Source organism: Prosopis cineraria, unplaced genomic scaffold, assembly GCF_029017545.1.
Source record: "Prosopis cineraria cultivar Desert tree isolate PC_DT_omini unplaced genomic scaffold, ASM2901754v1 PC1, whole genome shotgun sequence".
Classification (NCBI taxonomy): Eukaryota; Viridiplantae; Streptophyta; class Magnoliopsida; order Fabales; family Fabaceae; genus Prosopis; species Prosopis cineraria.
This window is the reverse complement of record NW_026555332.1, coordinates 4,616,484-4,636,273: the sequence shown is the minus strand read 5'-3', so window position 1 is coordinate 4,636,273 and position 19,790 is coordinate 4,616,484. Positions and strand designations below refer to the sequence as shown.

The following is a 19,790-nucleotide window of genomic DNA, read 5'->3' as shown; positions in this document are numbered from 1 at the left end:
TGTTTTTTACCTATCCAAATAATTACACTTCTTTTCATTCATTTATATGATTGTCATCAATCTTGCATTGCCTAAGTTAGTAAATTTTGATAATATTACCATCTCTTTAAAACAATAAGAATTCTATCGATAATTGGGAAAACTTAATTAAGCAATTAAATTAATAATTGAAGTAAATTTGAGAGGTTAAATTGTTAATTGAGGTAAACTTAAAAATTAAAAATTTATCCCAAAGTTTTTTTTAACGTTGTTGTTTCTTCATATTTTCTGTTAAAACATATTATAGAAGATACTTTAACAAAACAGAAAGAAATATCACCGAAATAAATTTTTTCTTTCAATCTCATCGATAAGATCCTCCTCTCTTTTTTGCTCAAAAAAAAAAAAAAGATCCTCCTCTCTTTATTTTCTTTGGATTTCTTTTAAAAGAATCAACTTAAAATGATTTGGGACTAAAAATAATAGAAAATCGTGATCTCTTTCTTCAGACTCTGAACAAAATTCGTAATTCAAAGAAAAATTTTCTTTCCTTGTTCTTTCTTTCCTCCATTATCCGCTATTTTCGTCTTTGCTAGGAGTTCATGTATTTAATAATTAATACACATCTTTTTTATTATTTTTTTAAAAAATACAGGATTCGAATCTTTTTCATTATTTTTTTTAAAAATACAGGATTCAAGGTTTTCCCCTTTCATTAAATTTGGAAACTTAAAGGTTGTTTGACTTCTCTTTTTTAAAAATTATTTCTGTTTTTAAAATAAAAAATTATTTTATTTGGATAAGTATTTTGAATTTAAATTGTTTTAAAAATTTTTATTTTGTTTTAAAAAATAAAAAAATGAAAATATCTTAGAGTTGTTTTCATTTTCTTTTTTTATTTTTAAAACACATTACATTAGACTATTTTAAATTACCTTCAATTATTATCATAGGTTACTACTATTAACTATTGGCAACCATAATTCTCAATCAATTTTTTAATCTAAATTTATTTTTAAATTAATATAGTCAAAGAGATTTTCTATTTCGTTTTGAAAAACATTAAAAATTGATTTACAAACTAGTTTTTAAAAACAAAAAATATGAACAAAATCAAACAAGCCCTTAATACTATAATATTCCATATAAGCATATTTTGCTTTTGGCTGTCAAAACGAGGAATCTCTCCTTCACTTTTTTGCTTCATGTCCTTTTGTTAGAGCCATTTGATTTGATGCTGTATCCATTAGGATCGATTAATTACTTTGTGAGAGGAACTGATTTCACAGAATTTATGAGTTTTTATTGCTTCACCAGTTAAAAGATGGTCAATTTGATCTTATCAGAAGGATTATCATTTTGGTAGCTCTCACTTAGTCTAAAAGAAACCTCCCTATTCATCTAGAATTAGCATTGAATCTTATGATTATATTCTCTACATTTAGTATTATAAGATTTTTTTTTTCAAAATTTTAAAAACCGAGCCAGACCGGCCGATTTGGCCGGTTCAACCGTGAACCGGTCACTAGTCCGGTTCGGTTGATGCAGATGAACCCTGCTATCAACGAATCAGTCAAGAACCAGCCAACTGGTCAACAAATTAGAAAAACCAGAAAAATTGAGCAATTGACTGGTTCAAATGGTTCAACATTCAAGTGACTAGATCTAAGAAAAAAGAAAGAAATTTGACGAGAGAGGCTATAGAAAAGGCGAAGATGGAAAGAAATGAAAGATATTCATTAAAATCCAAGAAAATAATGTATTTTACAATAAACCACCACCTTAAGTACATTTTTCCAGCAAAAAAACTATCTGATCGGCCATAAAATCATCTGTTGCTATGAAGATGATATACTGCACTTCAGAAATAGTCACGGTGGCAGAGGAAAATGGAGAAAAGGAGGACTAAAGCTGACAGGTGAAGTTAGGCCCTGTTTAGTATATAGCATTGAAGGGCTGGGATTGAGATTAGGTTTAAGTAATCTCACATTTAATATGTTTGGTATGAATCACTCATTAATCCTTTGGATTGTTTAGTCCCACTTAGGTGGGAATACTCAAACCCACCATTCCCTTGGTATTGCAAAATTAATCTTGGGATTGAAATTATCATTGACTAATATGCCCTCCTCAAATATGCCTAGATTTGACCCCTGTGGCTCTCCATGGAATTTTTCGCTCAAACATGTTCACCATGGATGATTCTGACGACAACTTCCTCTCACCGTCGAAAACTTCCTCTTGCTATAGACGACTTCCTCCTTTGCCAGCATTGCAAAGCAAAGAATAGAAGCACGAACAAAAGCAATGATGATGGGCGAGCAAGATTCATTTTCTTGCTTCAGATTGGGTGATGTATGAGATCAATACATTTTTAGATCTGATGATGGGCGAGCAAGAACAAAAGCAATGATGATGAAAGTTTGCGACGGGATCGTCTTCTTCCTCCCTTAACTATGCAGATGTATACGTTTTCAGATCTAATTTAGTGTTAGACTTGCATTCGAGATTGTCTTCTTACTCTCTTCTCACTCGTCGCCCTCTCCTTCAGCTCCCCCACATCTACCGCCAGGAAGCTCCAGATTTGAAGTGCAGAGCTCTAGATCCATCGTATCCTCCCCTGAGTTGTGCGTTGTTCATCTTGATGACTATATTTTTTTCTTAATAATAAGGGGCATTATGATATTTTGTTTATTTTTGATGAATTAAAAAAATTAATGTAAGTATTTCCTCCAAATATTACTTCATACTAAACATATTTTTAAAAACTTAATTTCAACTCCAATCCCAATTTCAATTCTAATCCCAATTCCTCAAAATCCATATCTTTATAGCAAACAAGGCCTTAGGATATTAGGCCTGTGACAAAAAATTCTCTTTCCACCTGAACCATCCATTATTATATTATAAGATTATATTAATAATTTTTAATAATATTATTATTATTTATATTAAAAAGCAGTAAAAGGTGCACAGAGGAGCGGCGAAATAATTTGAAACGAGAGGGGGAGTATAAATATTTATTTATTTTTTTGTTAATGCAAAAATTTTGATAAAAAATTCACATTAATATGATTAAATATTGTCTTCTGGGTAGTAAAAAAATCATATTAAATGTTATTGGCTTTTTTTAAAATGAAGTGAATGAAATAGATTACATTACAATATTATTCTTATAAAATATTAGAATATAAATTTATAGATAACTTAGAAATTTTCTTTAATTTAAATATTAGTTTTTATAATTTTGGATGAATTTATTTTGTGATATATATATATATATATGTATATATATTATCTATAAATATTAAATTAATTATATCCAGTTCGACCACGGTTCGATCACGGTCAGACCATTAACTCTTAAACTAGCACCTCATCCGGTTCAATGACCAGTCTAATTTTTAAAATCTCAATTTTCTTGATGTATCATGGGCAGAATATCAATAAAGGAACTCTTGAAAGAATTTAATATCTGACAATGATTTCTCATTGACACATAAATATTAACAAGTAAAACTATTGTTTTAAGGAGTATCTAATTAGTCTAGGATTATTGTTAGATATTAAATTGTTCTAGAGATTCTTTATTGATATTCTTAAAAAAAAAATATAAGTCATTTTGAGCATTTCAAAATGCAATTAATAAGCTTTTCTCCAAAAATTTTTAATTAGGGGTGTAATCAATAAAGTTTTTAATTTGGGCACTCTATTAAATAAGAGTAAACATAAAAAAGATTTATAATTTTAAAGATAATTAAATAATTTATTAAAAATATAATTGAATTAAAATTTTATTGTAATAGAATGAATAGAGTTTCAATATAATAAAGGAATTTCAACATTTGGAGTTTTATTTGCAGCATATGTGCGCCTGGAATATTTTGGAAGTACTGCTGTGGTTGGAAATGACTATAATACTCTGATATATATATATATATATATATTTCAATACTTCTAGTAGATTATTGAATTCTTTTGATAACACTCTCTCTAATGATGTTCACTTCTTAAAATAAATCAAGATCATTAATATTCATTGAAACTCAAAACTGTCTTAATATTGAAATAATTTTTCTTCAATTTATCATCATCTAAATCTTTTAGAGTTTTTTTTCCCCAATTAGTGGGATGCTAGTGATAAGATAAATTTATAATTTTGTCTAACAAATATCCTGATTAGATCCTTGCCCCTTAATAATGATATTCACTCTTTTGATATTTTTGTCATTTCAGTTTCACTAAACTGATCTCTTTTTTTGGGTAAGACTTTGATATTCAGTCTTATATATTTAATACATTTTTATTCAATTAAATTAAAATAAGTGAATTTTAATGTATTAATAATAAAAAGCTTGTTATAGACAAATAATATATAAATGATTCATATCTCTTGATTTAATTAAAAAAAAGTACTTTAAGTATATAATTTTTTTCTTTAAATTATTTGAATTAATTTTTTCAATATTCTTCACTTCAAGTGAGATGTCAAAATGGAAATAAATAAATAAATAAAATTAAATTGTTTAAATTATGAGTTGTTTTTGGGGACAGTGCGAATGTGCAATAAAATGCGACAGAAAGTGGGCTACATTTTCTTTGGGCCCAATCCATTTATGTGCTGATAGATCATTGTAGTTTTTTTTTTTTTTTTTAAATCATGATATGTATGTTGTAAAAAACTCATGGTATTGAAATCCGGACCGGACCGGCCGGGTCAACCCGGAAACCGGTGATCCGGTCCCTTGTCCGGTCTGGGTTTACTCCTAAACCGGTAACGAAATAAACCGGTGTAACCCGGTCAACTCGGGTTCAACCCGGTATAACCCGGTTAACCCGGTGGGTTGACTGGGTTAACCGGGTTATTTTTTTTTGAATTTTTTTTTCATTTTTTATTTTTCAGAGTACTGAATTTAGAAATAAGATAACAAAAAAAAGTACAACTAAAGTCAAAAAATAAAAAATTAGAGATAGAGCACGCTAAGTCCAATTCAGATTTTCAGACAGCATTTATTTCGGCCTTTCATCTGTGTCTCTCCTCTCTCACCCTAATCTAATCAGTGTCTCTTCTCTAGCTTAGTCTCCGTCTCTTCTTCAGGCTCCAGCTCTATCTCCATCTTTTCTCCAACTCTATCTCTGTCTTTGCTATCTTCATCTCTTCTCCAACTTAGTCTCTGACTCTTCGTCTTTTTTCTAGCTCAATCTCCGTCTCTTCTCCAACTCTATTTCCATCTCTTCTCTAGACTTTTTAGATTGAAGAGTTGTAAGTGTAATGAATCATGATAGATATTTAAAATATTGTATTTTATTACTGTTAGACTTTTGAGTGGTTGAATTTAGTTGAATATTTTTATAATTAATGTCTTTTTATTTAAATTGTATTATTTTAATCATGACCGGTTTGCCACCGGTTCAACCCCCGGTTCAACCCTAATTGAACCACTAACCCGTGACCCAGTGCCATAACCGGTTCAATGACCGCTCCGGTTTTACGTACCTTGAAAAAACTTATCTAATCGATGCAAAGAAAAGAATTAAAAAAAAAAACCCAACAGAAAATGGGGAATATAGGAAACGAAAAGGGAGAGCACATGAGGAATAATACGAGATTGTGTAAATAATAAAAGTACAAAAGACCATTTATTACCAATAAATCTCATTATATATAAAAAATACTATTTACAAGCCATGAATAATTTAATTTATTTATAATTTTTTATAATACATTAAGAGACATATAGTTTAACAAAAAAATCGGGCTTTATTTGAGCCCTCATGATCATGATAAAATAAAAAGAAAAAGAAAAACAAGAAAGAGATAAATGTATCAAATATTTATGAAGTCAGAGTTCCTATATATATATGGAGTAAGCTGCATATATAACTTGAATTTATTACAGTATGACATGGGTCGTGCATAACTATTTACTACAATTCCAACATCAGTACAAGTGCTGCAATCAGAAACTGAAGTTATGTGCTGGATATGTAACACACGCGACCAACTCCTTCATAGCCTATAAGCTATAACTTTATTCATTATAGGGTAAAAAGGTAATTTTATCTTTAAATTATAGGATTAGGAGTATAAGAGATTTTAATTTTTTAACTGTAATTTTTCTCTTTTTAATATTTAAAAACATCGCAACATGTCTCTTTTTAATATTTAAAAACATCGCAACGTGTCCCTCACACTAATTGCAATAATATTCACCATCAAGTCACATATAAGAAAATGTAGGACACATAGCATAAAAGTGACACGAGAGTAACAAACATTATATCTTGTAATTAACCTGAGGAATTACATTATGATATTTTTAAATGTTAAGGGACCAAATTGCTGGAAAAATGTTTAAGGGTCTTTGATACTTCCTAAACCTATAGTTTAAAAACAAAATTACCTTTTTATCCTTAATTTTATTTTATTTTAACAATTTAAAATATTAATGATTGATACTTATAATTTTTATCCTTGGGGTCTTGAGAAAAAAACTAATCCTTGTAAAATTCCATGACGCCTAAAATGGAGAGGACACGAGAAGCAAGTCGAAAGCGACAAAAGCCAGATTTCAAGCACAAAGCTTGAAACTGTTTCTCAGTTCTTTCACGTCCTCCTCCTTGAGAGAACATAACTAAGTCAAGAATGGAAACATTCTTCGCAGCATTGCTCATCTCTGGCTCTTCCTCCATTATCAAGTCTATCACAATCAACTTCCCTCCTTTCTTCAAGGCCTCGTAGCAGTTTCTAAATATCTGTATGCATTTTTCATCTGACCAGTTATGAGTCGTGCCCTGCATCATAACACAAGGAAGACACGAGTGTATATAAGTAAGCATAACATCACATCTTAACATAGAATTCTATAGGGAGAGAAAAAAGTGAGAGAGGTGTTTGCGAATCATATGCCATTGATTAATAACTTGATGTATCTTTTTCCAGAAGAACGTACCTTGATCATGATAGCGTCACCTCTGGGAACACTCTTGAACATGTCTCCTCCAACATGCTTTATTCCTAATAATTAAGCATATAATTGTAATTAATTATGAACTGGTACAAGATTATAGACACTATTTAATTATAAGTGATGAATTGTGTGTGTGTGTGTACCTGGATAGGCAGGGGCATCTCGAAGGACATGGGGCAAATCAAAGTTGATACCCAGAATTGAAGGATAGTTGGATATGATCATATTGAGGGAGTAGCCAGTGCCACCAGCCACGTCGACGAGAGTGGATAATCCCTCAAAGCCTTTGTAAGTCTGCAGAATCTTGTCCATATGCATAGCTGACTGATCCGCCATTGTTCTCTGGAACTTGCTCTTCAGTGCAGAATCGGTTTCCATGTACTCGTACACACTCTTGCCATGAACTATCTTGCTCAGGTCTTCCCCCTCCTTCAGCTTCAGCACTGCTTCTTTCAAGTTCAAACTACACAACAACACAAACATGCAGAGATCAACATATAGATTAGAATACAAGCATACATGTATACCTTTAAATAAAACATGTCTTTCAAAAAAAGTTACTTAGACTTGGTTTGACGTATTAAATTTATACCAAACCACGATTATTTTTATACATTAATTGTCCCTATTAATTAATGTGGTTAAGTTTTTAGTTAAAATATAATATTTTTGTTTACTTATTCTCATGGAAAAAAAAAAACTCACAGAGCAAAGAGGAAGTAAAATCTATGTATAATGTAAGAATTAATATTTTTTTTATTTTTTCCCCATTTAATTCCACATTATTTTAAATCTTAACTATCTCCATTAATTAACTAGTTAAACCCTAAACCTTAAACTTTAACAAAAGATACAAGTTATAAAGTTCAGCTTTTAACAACATATACGTATTTTCACAAGAGAATAAATATATATTTGATGCAAAACTCATGAGTTTTTATTGTGATAGAGTTCTTAGCGAGGACTTTAAATATCATTCCCCCTGTATATTTTCTCCCAAAATCTAGTGGCCTTCAACAATATAATCAACATAATATCCAAAATACAAAAATGATACTTACAAAACGTGTGACATGTGAGGATGGTAGGATATGCTGGGCATCAAGGAAGCCCAAGAAGCACCGTCTTGTTTGGAGACAAAGTATTGGCCGGTGGGAGAGATCCCGTAGAGCTTCTGGGTGGTGTCATCGTCGTCGTCGGTGATTCTCACGGAACAGGTGAGAAGCGAGTGAGCCACCAGCAAGCGTAGCATCCGGTCGAGCCTGCCAGCGACGGCGACGGTGTCTGACTGGCTCTTGTGGGAGGTGAGTCTGGAAGCGATCTCAGTGGGCGAAACAAAACCATCCTCCGATCCTTTTGATTCAGAAATGATGTCAAACAAGTTTAGCTCAAGTGCAGCGTTCAAAACGGCAGCGTTTACCTGACCAGCACTTAGAATCATGGCCCGAAGGCAAGCATCATATTCGCCCTCTTCAAGATCGTCCTGTCCATTAGAGAGAGATTTCATCACATAATGCTGATTGTTCTCTGTAGCGTTCATATTTACCAGCTGCTTTGTTCGTGTCAATATATTCTCTCTCGAACTGTTTCATATAATCTGTCCTTGGGTGTGTGCCCATATTTATATATAATATACACAGACGCGGTACACTAGGGGGGGTGATATTTATAAATTCATATATTATAAGAGAGAGCAAAAGATATTCTTCTTAGGATAAATTGACCTGTTGGCTGAAAAAATCTTGTACTCAAAAAAAATATTAATTAAATTTTTAAAAAATTAAAAGTGTAACCAATTCACATTGATATACAGAGAACTTATTATTAAAAATAAGGACAGATTTAGAAATCAATATATGAGGGGCAAAAATAAAAATATAAAGAAGTGGGGGGGCCAAAATTAATTTTCACATGGTTTACAAGTAAAAATAAACCCATTTTATAAAGAAAAATTTTATCATGGGGCGCTAGCACCCTTGCTTGTCCCTTGTATTCATCACTGATTAAAGAATTAAAAATTTATAAAAAATTTATCATTGATATATAAGGGTATATCATTAACAAATATAATAAATCAGTTATAACATAAAATATAATAAATATTGGGCTATTTATTTGATTTGGTCTTATAACATAGGTTATATATGCAAAAGTTCCTTCTTCTTATCTAATTTACAAGTTATATAAGTTTTCTCTTTTACCATGAATGTTAGAGAAAGAAAGTATATATGTTATTTCCTTTTATCTTATTTATAAATCATTTTTAATATATTTTATTAGAATTAAAAAATGTTCAAAATCATTAAATGTCTAAAAATTTAATAAATTTCCAACATTATTCCTATTAAATATGCATATTTATATATTTAATATACTTTTATTCAATAAAATTAAGATAAGTAAATTTTAACATGTTAATAATATTAATAACAAAAGTTTGTTATGGAATGAATAATTTATAAAAAAATTCATATGTTTTGATTTAATTAAAAACAAATACTTTAAATATATAAAGCTAAATTTATACGCTTTTATCTTTTAATAATGTGTTTCTATCACCCACGTGCATCTAACAAACAGTAAAAGAAAAAACTTGTGATAGAATAAAAATTTAATATTATAGATTATATTAGGACCAAAAACATTTTTCCTACATATGTCTTATAACAGGGTTAGAGGAAATACTAAACTTTACTCCATTTAGTTTTATTTATAAATTATTTTTAATATTCACCAAAATTAATTGAAAAACCTTAAACTTTATTAATTGATAACTTAAACCATATTAATTCTATGCTAGAATTTAATAAGTTTTGATCTCTATCCCTAATAAGAACAAAAATAATTATTTTTAATAATTTTTTAGCATTTAATAAAAATAAAAAAAGTAAAGATAAATATAGAAAAATGTGATGTGTTCGATAAATAAGATTAAAAATTAATATATTCTTTTTTCCTTGTAAACAGAAGCTAACGTAAGAAAGAAGAAAATGTTGAAGGAAAAATCCGATGAATGGTCAACAAAGTAAGCAGAATTCGAAAGTCTTTGGAATCTGTTTGTTTTTGAGTACACTGTTCTAATTTTCTTAGCTGAATTAATTAGTTGAAAGTTGAAAGTGACGGTCATCATCGCAGATATGAATATAATTTTTGAGGGTTTGTTTTGACGGAGAAGATAAGGTGGAAGAAAGACAAGAAAAATTTAAGTTGATTTTTTTTATCAGAAAAAGAAAGACAAGAAAAATAATGAAAGATTTAAGTTGATTTTTTTTAGTCTGGCGAGAGTTGCAGTATTAATTTAAAAACGAAAGAGTAATTATAATCACTTTCTTTATTTTCAGTTAATTTTCAAAGTTTATTAACATTAAAGTTACGTTGTTGGTAAAAAAAAGTTGCTTCTAGGAAAGAAAAAATCATGGTCATTGTATATAGAACATGAACATATATACTTAACCATGAATAGGAATGAAAGGGGGTTGCTAAAATTAATTTCAAATTAAATTTATTACCATAATTTATAGGTTATCCCTCTTAATTTTTTAATAAGCACTAATCCAAAATATACAACAATAACCCGTTTATTTTAGAAAGAAGAACGAGAACAAAAAAGATTATTTGGTTTGTGTGTGAGTGTGTGTGTGTGTGTGTGTAAGTATGTATGTAGCAAATCTAATGTCTTTTAGGCCTTGAACCAAGATTAAACTAATTAATAAACATATAACACTAAACTATTAGTGAAGCTAAGCATGTATACCAATAAACTCTTAATTAGTCATATATTATTAGAGGTACTAATTATAGCTTATAAAAATTTACAACTCTTGTTGTTAGCTTTGTCTGCACTTCAATCAACTATAATGTTAAGGGTGATTTAGAGATTTTTGCAAGATTTTAAAGGAGTTGCCCTACTCTACACTCATATCGATTGTTTTATCAAATATATTCTTTTTAATCTTATTTACTAAAATATATGTATTTAATAGTAACGATTGAATTTTCAAGTAGGGTTAATAAATTTTAATTAGAATTTTTTATTCTAATAAAATATAGTGGAAGTAATTTATAAATAGGTGGATCAAAGAAATATGCATTTAATGCAACACTTATAAGAGACACAAAAATTATTAAGGCCCTATTTGGCTATTAGAAATGAATGCAATAAAATGAATTGAAAAAATTAATATAAAAATGAATTAAATCACGCTTTTCTTTCATGATAAACATGATAAATTTTATTAATATATACTAAATGTGAAAGTTATTATATTTTTTAAAAATTTCATGAATCATAATTCTTAACTCCATGAATTAAATTATTCCTCTTCCTTATGAATGTGGTTCACCATCTCTTTTCATTATCTTATTTTTATCTTTATTTTTTTAATTCATTTTATTTTATTCCTTTTTAGTCACCAAAAATGGAACCTCAGAGTTGAATTAGATCACCAAAATGCTTATTATAACTCACTTCATCTAGTCTTACTTATAAATCATTTTTTGATTTTATTTATAAATCACTTTTAATATGTTTTATATTCACTAGAACCAAGGAAAACATGAAATCTCATTAACTATGTTTAAAAAATTAATTTAATAAGTTTATAATTTTATTCATATTAAATATACATATATACGATTAAAAATAAATTACTCCACAATTTAATAACTTTCTCAATATTTAATAGAAATAAAAGAATAAAAATAAATAGAATAATTATTGAACTACCTCATAAATATAATTAAAATAAATAATCTCTTACTACCTTATAAATATAACGAGAGGTAACTCAGAAACTGACTTATACATGAGATTTAATTAGACAAAGTACGACTGGGCAACTAGCAATGGGCAAAGGCTTCAAAAGAAAATGGAAGCCAGTCAAACCGTGCGCATTGTCAAGCCATGAACGTCACTTCATTTCAAGTTCAAGAACGAAGAATCAGACTTTGCTAAAATTTTCGAAGTCTAGTCTCCTCTGCAACTCACGTACGCAGTCGCAATACTTTTGAGTTTTGACTTAGTCTTAGGAAAGAATAATCAAAATATATTGAGGACCTTGTTACGAAACTATTGTAAAATAATAATTCTTTCTGTGGTAAAATTAAAATTAAAAACGTGAGCAATATAACCATTCAAAAAAAAAGTAATAATCAGGACTTTATTTAATACTAAATACTATCTACTTGGATACTAAACTACCATTATCCCTGCAGACTACAATGAGTGTGAGACATCTATTTTTTTTTTTTTGTAAATTAAAAGTTTGGATGAGTTAAGTCTCCAGAAGTTACAGAACATGAGGATGTTCATTTAGAATCTCAATCATCATCCTCAATATTTATAAAAATAAATATAGAAGATATGTTTGGAGAATATTAAAGAAGAAATATGAGATACAGGCTTTATGTTATGTATAACTTTTTTTTCCTATTGTGTTGTACTCTCTCTCTCTCTCTCTCTCTCTCTCTCTGCGTGCATGCGTGTGCCTAGGGCTGTGCAAAAGTCCTCTAATCCTGTCTGACCTAGTTCAACATGAGATGGTCTTATCCTATTCGACCCTTGTAAACATTGGTCTTTCAAGACCAAAAAAAAAATTAAAAAGAGACTAGACCAAGCTATTTCTTCAGATTGGACTGGACAGGAGACTAGACATCTAGACTACTTATTCTAGTCCAGTCTTATTAATTTATTTAATATAATTATAATTAATTTATTTTTGATAAATGTTTCAAGTGTAATTTATGCTAAGGAGATAATTGCATAAAAATTGATTAAGTTTGTTTCTAAATTGTTGTTGTAATGTAGTGTTGTTGAAGTTTGTTGAGTGTTGTTTTTGTTGAAGTTATAAATTTAAATTATTTAGAATGTAATTGAAATATTTTTTTCTTGTTAAAAATTATTTTGGATTTATTATGATTATAAGTGATCTTATTATCTTAATTGAGTTTATTATGTTGAAATGGACTATTGCTTCTCATAGAGAAAAAGGTAAAAAAAAAAATTAAGTGAGTACTAGACTAACAAGATCAGTCTTTCAATCTTATATGGACCAAATTTGGTCCTATTAATTTTAGGGTTATCACTAGATAGGACCAGACTATAGGTTATCTAACCCAATTTTTTTCGTGAAAGAGATCAGACTTCGAGTTAGGATAAAATCTAGTGCCTTCCAATCTTTTGTGCAACCCTACGTGCCTGTAAATACATAAATAAAGAAGATTAATTTAATTTATTTAAAGCCCATTTTATTTCATTTCTGTCAAGAACCTTTGGTTCAATTGGCATGAAGGCACCCTTGTGATGCTTTGATTGCGAGTTCGAGCCACGCCTGCAAATTTAAAGCTGAAAGTCTTATTGTGGAAATTTGCATTTCAAAAATTTCAAGTTTCTTCAAATAATTAACGAATTTGAAATGTAATTTTCTTCTCATAATAATTTAAAAATATATATTTTCTTGCTATTAATTAGATGTTGTGGTGTAAGAGCATATGTAATCTGAGAATTAAGTGGCACCCTCGTCCCGACTTTTGAATAATTGAGTTATATTATAATTTTTATCATGCTCCCCTCCACTACAAAACATAGTAAATCATATTCTGAAAGATTTTTTTTCCCAAAATATAAGTAATATTGTGACATTTAGGCGGAGTAATTAATGATTTATTTCTAAAAATACCTCAAATAATGATATACTAGCCATTTATGTGGATTGTGATATTATGAGGGTTAATTATGTTTATTAACGCATATCTGAAAATAGTTTTTAAAAAGAATATTAACTTTTTTTTAATTATGTGAACTGATTGAAAATTACTTATATATTGAGTAGGTGGTATATTGAAAAAGTATAATAATCCTTCTATTGAATATTATAAGTCACTTTTAACTAAACTACACTTTTAATAAGTTAGTTAATTGTGTTTCAAATATACTCTACACTCTTCTTATCTTTATTTTTTTTGATAGAATGTCTCAATTAAATGACTTATTAATTACATCCTTAATTAAGGACTTTTTAAAAAAATATTAATTATATTTTAAAAGATTAAAAATATTTTATATTTTTTAATACAATACTTAAAAAAAATAAATTATGATATTGAAGAGAAGGAGTATCAATATGTATGGACTGAGTGGATTGATGATCTCCGCTAGTTGACAATCTGATTCAACTTTGGCTGCCTTCCAACAATATGGCCTATCAAAATTTAATTAATATTCAGGTCACACGGTCCATGTCACGGTGAAGCCATGACGTCCAACGCATCCTAACAATTTAATTAAAGTCAAATTTAATTAATCTCAAGAGCCGCAAAAATTAATTAATGTGATGAAAATTCATATAGCATGTTGCACTCAATTCATTTCATAGTCCCTTATAATATGATAGATTAAGATTTAAATCTCTATTAAAAAATGTGTATCTATACCTAATGCTCGATCCAATATGGTTATTTTCAATAAAAAGACACTTGCGCAAAATAAAATAAAAAAGTGTAGCAAAATCAGTAGATAGATCAAGGAAAATATTAAATAAATTATTTTTTTAGAGAAACTTGCATTCAGAGGCCCAAGAATCAAGATATTCACAAACAAGGCCCAATGGAATCTAATATTGTTTTGTAGGCCCAAAGCCTCTCTTGCAACTATTTTTTTAGTGAAATGAACCATTTGTCCCTCATATAAATAGCCACTTTGCATTTTCTTTCTCTCTCCTCCCTCACTCTTCCTTTTGTCTTTCATATAAACGGCCATGGCAGAAGAATCCTCCAGATCATCATCTACCCCATAGTCTACCAACTTATTCATTTTTGCTTCTCTTCTTGCTAAAAATCCATTGGCGCCCACTCTAACACAAAATATTTCTATTAAATTGGACAGAACTAATTATCTTTTCTAAAAAACTCATGTTTTACCCATCATTAAGGGTTATAAATTTGAGGGGTTCATTAATGGCACTATGCCCTGCCTTCCTCAATTTATTGTTGACAACAGTGAGACCAAACTCAACCCAAAGTTTGAAGATTGGGTCTTGAAAAATTAGCTAGTTTTTGGCTAGCTACTTAACACAATGACTCTTGAAGTTTTTGCTTAGATGACTCAAGTTTCATTTGCTGCAAGTCTTTGGAAAGTTGCACTTGAGGTGGCTAGGGCTCAGAACAAAGCTTGAATCCTTATACTGTGCATAGATCTACAATGCACCAAGAAGCATGTGATGTGGATGGATGAGTATCTTACTAAGATGAAGAATATTTCTGAAAGTATGGCACTAGCAGGGAGTCCCATTCCTCAAGCAGATTTCTTCTTGCAAGTTCTAGCTAGACTAGACGATAAATATAATCCCATCATGGTCTAGCTATCATGCACCAAAGAAGAAATGAGCTAGATATAGTTCCAAACTACACTACTTACTTTTGAATCTCACCTAGAGCAACTCAACTAGGTTACCCAACTTAATATTTCTACTTAGTTTGCTCATTTTGCTACTGCTCAAAACTCTCGTGGTAACTGGAGAGGGTTTCATAGTGCTCGAGGGTCACGTGATAGTGAGGAAGAACAGGTTGTGGAACTAAACCACCTTGCCAGCTCTATGACAAATTTGGTCACACTGTGAAAGATTGTTTTCGTCATTTTCATAAGAATTTCAATCCACTTAGAAACTCTTGTAAGAACTATGAAGCTGGTTCTAGTGCTTCTAACTTCAATGAAGCGTTCTTTACTATGCTTGAGATAGTTAGTAATGAATCATGGTACTTAGATAGTGGAGCTACAACTCACATTACTAATGATGCTACTCATCTTGATCAACCAGTAAACAATGATAGTAATATTTATCTATTAGTTGCTAATGGTCAAAGCTTAAATGTTGAACAGATTAGTTCTTCTACTTTACAAAATATATTTGATTCTTCTGGTGAACTTAATAATGTCCTCTATGCACCTAAGGCCAAGAAGAACTTAATTAGTATTCCTAAGCTAACAGATGATAATGATGCTTTGATTCTAATGAATTCACATACTGCCATTGTCAAGAATCAGGAAACAAGGCAAGTAATATTGCAGGGATTGAGAAGTAACCTAGGACTTTACAAAATAGATGCAAAGAAGGTCAAGAGAAATGCTGGTTTTTGTGATGATAGAAAGCATGTAAAGTCAGATATGGTTTTTCATGCTAAAGGCAAAGAAGTCTTAGTTGACAGAAATAATAATTGTGATTCTAGGAAGCTGTGATATTATAGGCTAGGGCATCCTAATGATAGGATTTTTAAACCAAGTTATTAAAGATTGTAATTTAAAAGTTAATGAGAAAACTGAACCTATGCTCTGTGAGTCTTGCAAGTATGGCAAATCTCACTCATTGCCCTTTAAAGCTTCCATTTCTAAGACTTCTCAATCTTTAGAATTAATTTATACAGATTTATGGGGACCTTCACCCTTGCCATCCTTAAATGGATTTTGCTATTATATATATTTTTTAGATTATTATAACATACATTCTTGGATCTATCCTCTTAAAACTAAAGATGAAGCCTTACAAATGTTTGTTTAGTTCAAAAAATGTGTTGAATGATAGTTTAATAACAAGATTAAAGTTGTTCAAAGTGACTGGGGTGGTGAGTATAGGAGTTTCTCTAGGACACTACAAGATGCTTGCATGTATTTCAAACACTTTTGTCTACATACATCACAGCAAAATGGGAAAGCAGAATTAAAACACAGACATATTATGGAAATGGGTCTTACTTTGCTAACTCAAGCTAAAATGCCTCTTCATTATTAGTAGGAGACTTTTCACACTACTACTGAATTAATTAATTATTTGCCTGGTAGTGTTCTAGGAGGAATTTCTCCTTACATGAGGTTATTTACAAAATATCCTAATTGTTCTAGCCTAAAGGTATTTGGTTCTGCATGCTATCCTTGTCTATGAGCTTATAACCAAAACAAGCTTCAGTTTTGAATCACCAAGTGTGTATTTCTTGGCTACAGTAATTCACACAAAGGATTTAAATGCTTAAGTCCTACAGGCAGAATCTATATATCTAGACCTGTTGACTTTAATGAAAATGAATTTCCCTTTGCAATAGGTTTTATCAACAAAAGATAAGTACCTGTTAAAGAAACACATCCAAGCATTTTCTTCAAGCCATTGCTTAATGCCCTGCCTGTACAATGTCCCTTAACTAGAAATGAATTGTCTCAAAATACTCAATCTCTTGTGAATAGTAATAATGCCTTAATTAAACCAGATTCTGATGATTTTAACATAATTGAAGACATAAAGGAAGAATAAGGAGAAGATGCAAGTGACAAAACAATACAGGGCAATACTACTATAAGTTCAACTTCAAACTTATCTATTTCAAGTCAACCTATCCCTATTTTTTATGGCTTCTGATTAGCCACTTGTTGATGAAGCTTAAAATAGACATCTTATGATTACTAGAAGTAAAGCTAGAATTTACAAACCTAAAACTCCTTTCATAGGATTAGCTGAATCTTCTGATATTTCATTAGTGGAACCTAGTAGTGTTTTTGAAGCTCTAAGGTCCAAACTTTAGAAGAGAGCTATGTTAGACAATTTTAATGCCCTTGTTACTAACAAGACATGGGTATTAGTGCCCTATACAGACAGAATAAAGCCTATAGACTACAAATGAATACTTAAAGCAAAGTTTAAACCTGATGGGTCATTACTAAAACTAAAGGCAAGATTAGTAGCAAAAGAGTTTTAACAAAATTTAGGACTAGATTATGATGAGACATTTTCTCTTATTCTGAATCCAACTACATTGAGATTCATTTTTACTCTAGATGTGAGCTCTAATTGGAAAATTAGATAGTTAGATATAAATAATGCCTTTCTAAATGGTTTTCTTCAAGAAAAGGTATTTATGAAGCAACTTGAGGGGTTCATTGATAAAAGATTCCCAAATCATGTCTGTCTTCTACATAAGGCTCTTCTACATAAGGCTATTTATGGTCTAAAACAAGCTTCTAGAATTTGGTTTGATAGACTAAAATCTACCTTCATTAGCTAGCATTTCAAGCATTCTCAATGTAATAATTCTCTATTTTTCCTGAAGCAAAAGCACATCATTATGTTTGTACTTGTCTATGTTGATGACATTATTGTCACTAGCAGTGATCCATCTATGTTAACTGCATTCATCAAACAACTCAACTCTCAGTTTCCTTTAAAAGATTTAGGGAATCTATATCATTTTCTCGGCATTGAAGCATATAGAGATATGTTAGGTCTTTACTTAAAGCAAGAGAATTATATACTGGATTTACTTAAAAAATTTGGTATGGCTACTTGCTCATCTACTCCTACTCCTATGGTGATTAACAAAAATTTGTCTATTAATGATAGGACTCTTCTAAAAAATCCCTCAATGTACAGAAAAGTTGTTGGAGTATTATAATATCTCATGAACACGAGACCTAATATAATGTTTGCAGTGAATAAATTAAGTTAGTTTTTGCACACATCTACTGATCAACATTGGCAAGCAATCAAGAGAGTTCTATGGTACCTTAAGGGAACCATATATTTGTCTTTGGTTAAGACCAAGTAAATTTCTTACCTTGCATGGCTTCTCAGATGCAGATTGGGTAGCATGTGTTGATGATTGTCATTCAATGGGAGGTTATTGCATCTTTCTTGGAGATTCCCTTATTGCCTGGTCTAGGAAGAAGCAAAAAGTCATCTCTAGATCTTCAATGGAGTTCGAATACAAGGCACTGGTCGATCTTACATCTGAGATTGCTTGGCTTCAATCTTTACTCTCCAAGATTAGATTTAAGCTCAAACAGATTCCAATAGCATGGTGTGATAATTTGAGCACATTAGCTCTCACCTCTAATCTGGTATACCATGCACGAGCAAAACACATTGAGTTAGATGTGCATTTTGTTCGAGAACGTGTCCTATCTCACCAACTCTTTATATGATACGCCCCTTCACCAACTATCTATACCACTCGTGTTTTTTGGATTTGAGATCCAAGCTTGGGCTGATCAGAAGCCCAATACCGAGTTTAAGGTGGAATAGTGAAGTAAAGTCAAAGCCCAATACATGAAAGCTCGATAAGCCTACTTAATAATTATGTTTCTTTTATTCATTTATTTATTCTTATCATTTGTAAATATGTGGCACCCTCTGGATTATTAGGATTTTGTATATTGTCTCTATAAATGGAATACATCACCTAGGGCTCTGTGCGCCACTATTACAATTTTTATTTCTGTGCAAATCTTAACACTATATGACAAGTATTCACATCCAACACATAGATCTGTATATCCAAATTACAAAGAAGATGAAGATGCCATAGAAGTGGAGAGAAAAGAGAAAGATAATCTCTAATTAGGATAAAAACAATTAAATGCTTAAAGTTCCATGTCATCTGCCTATGTGTTCTTTACTAGTACGATGATGGCATTTTCTGTTAACTTTGAGAGTCATTTTGACCATTAGGGGTTAGTAGTTGTTCATTTTTAACTTTTAAAGTCAAGGAAGGTTTTATGCAACTAAGATAAAGTTTAAGGGAGTTATACATATATTTTAGTCTTTAAGCATAAGAGAAATTAATAAAAAAAATTGAACGATAAAGACTTTGATTTTATTGAAAATTATAGATTTTTTAGTTAATTTTGCCTGGTTTTAACAGGGATATTTTTCATTCAATCAACTTTTAACAGGGATGAAAGTATATATTTGGGCACCTTCCACAAGAAATATGTGGTCCTGTATATTATAGCCACTAAGTGCATCATTAATTAGTTTTCTTCTCATAATTTTCCCTCTTTACACTTAATTATGAGAGATGATT

The 19,790-nt window shown here is 30.3% G+C and overlaps 1 protein-coding gene across 1 annotated transcript; it reads right to left on the bottom strand.

Moving 5' to 3' along the window:
- Nucleotides 1–5,833: 5,833 nt before the first annotated feature.
- Nucleotides 5,834–8,535, bottom strand: LOC129291613 (isoliquiritigenin 2'-O-methyltransferase-like). Its single transcript, XM_054929073.1, has 4 exons — nucleotides 8,012–8,535; nucleotides 7,094–7,413; nucleotides 6,933–6,997; nucleotides 5,834–6,774 (listed from the first exon to the last, which is right to left on the bottom strand). Exons 1-4 carry the CDS (start codon nucleotides 8,488–8,490, stop codon nucleotides 6,475–6,477), a joined length of 1,164 nt encoding a protein of 387 aa, XP_054785048.1. The 5' UTR covers nucleotides 8,491–8,535; the 3' UTR covers nucleotides 5,834–6,474.
- Nucleotides 8,536–19,790: the final 11,255 nt, after the last annotated feature.

Bases quoted from the DNA above. Each gene is read 5' to 3' on its own strand.
- LOC129291613 (XM_054929073.1), bottom strand. From the start codon at position 8,490: ATGAACGCTACAGAGAACAATCAGCATTATGTGATGAAATCTCTCTCT. The intron at 7,414-8,011 runs GTAAGTATCATT...GTTGTTGTGTAG, and splicing joins CCTCACATGTCACACGTTTT to TTTGAACTTGAAAGAAGCAG. The intron at 6,998-7,093 runs GTACACACACAC...CTTAATTATTAG, and splicing joins AGATGCCCCTGCCTATCCAG to GAATAAAGCATGTTGGAGGA.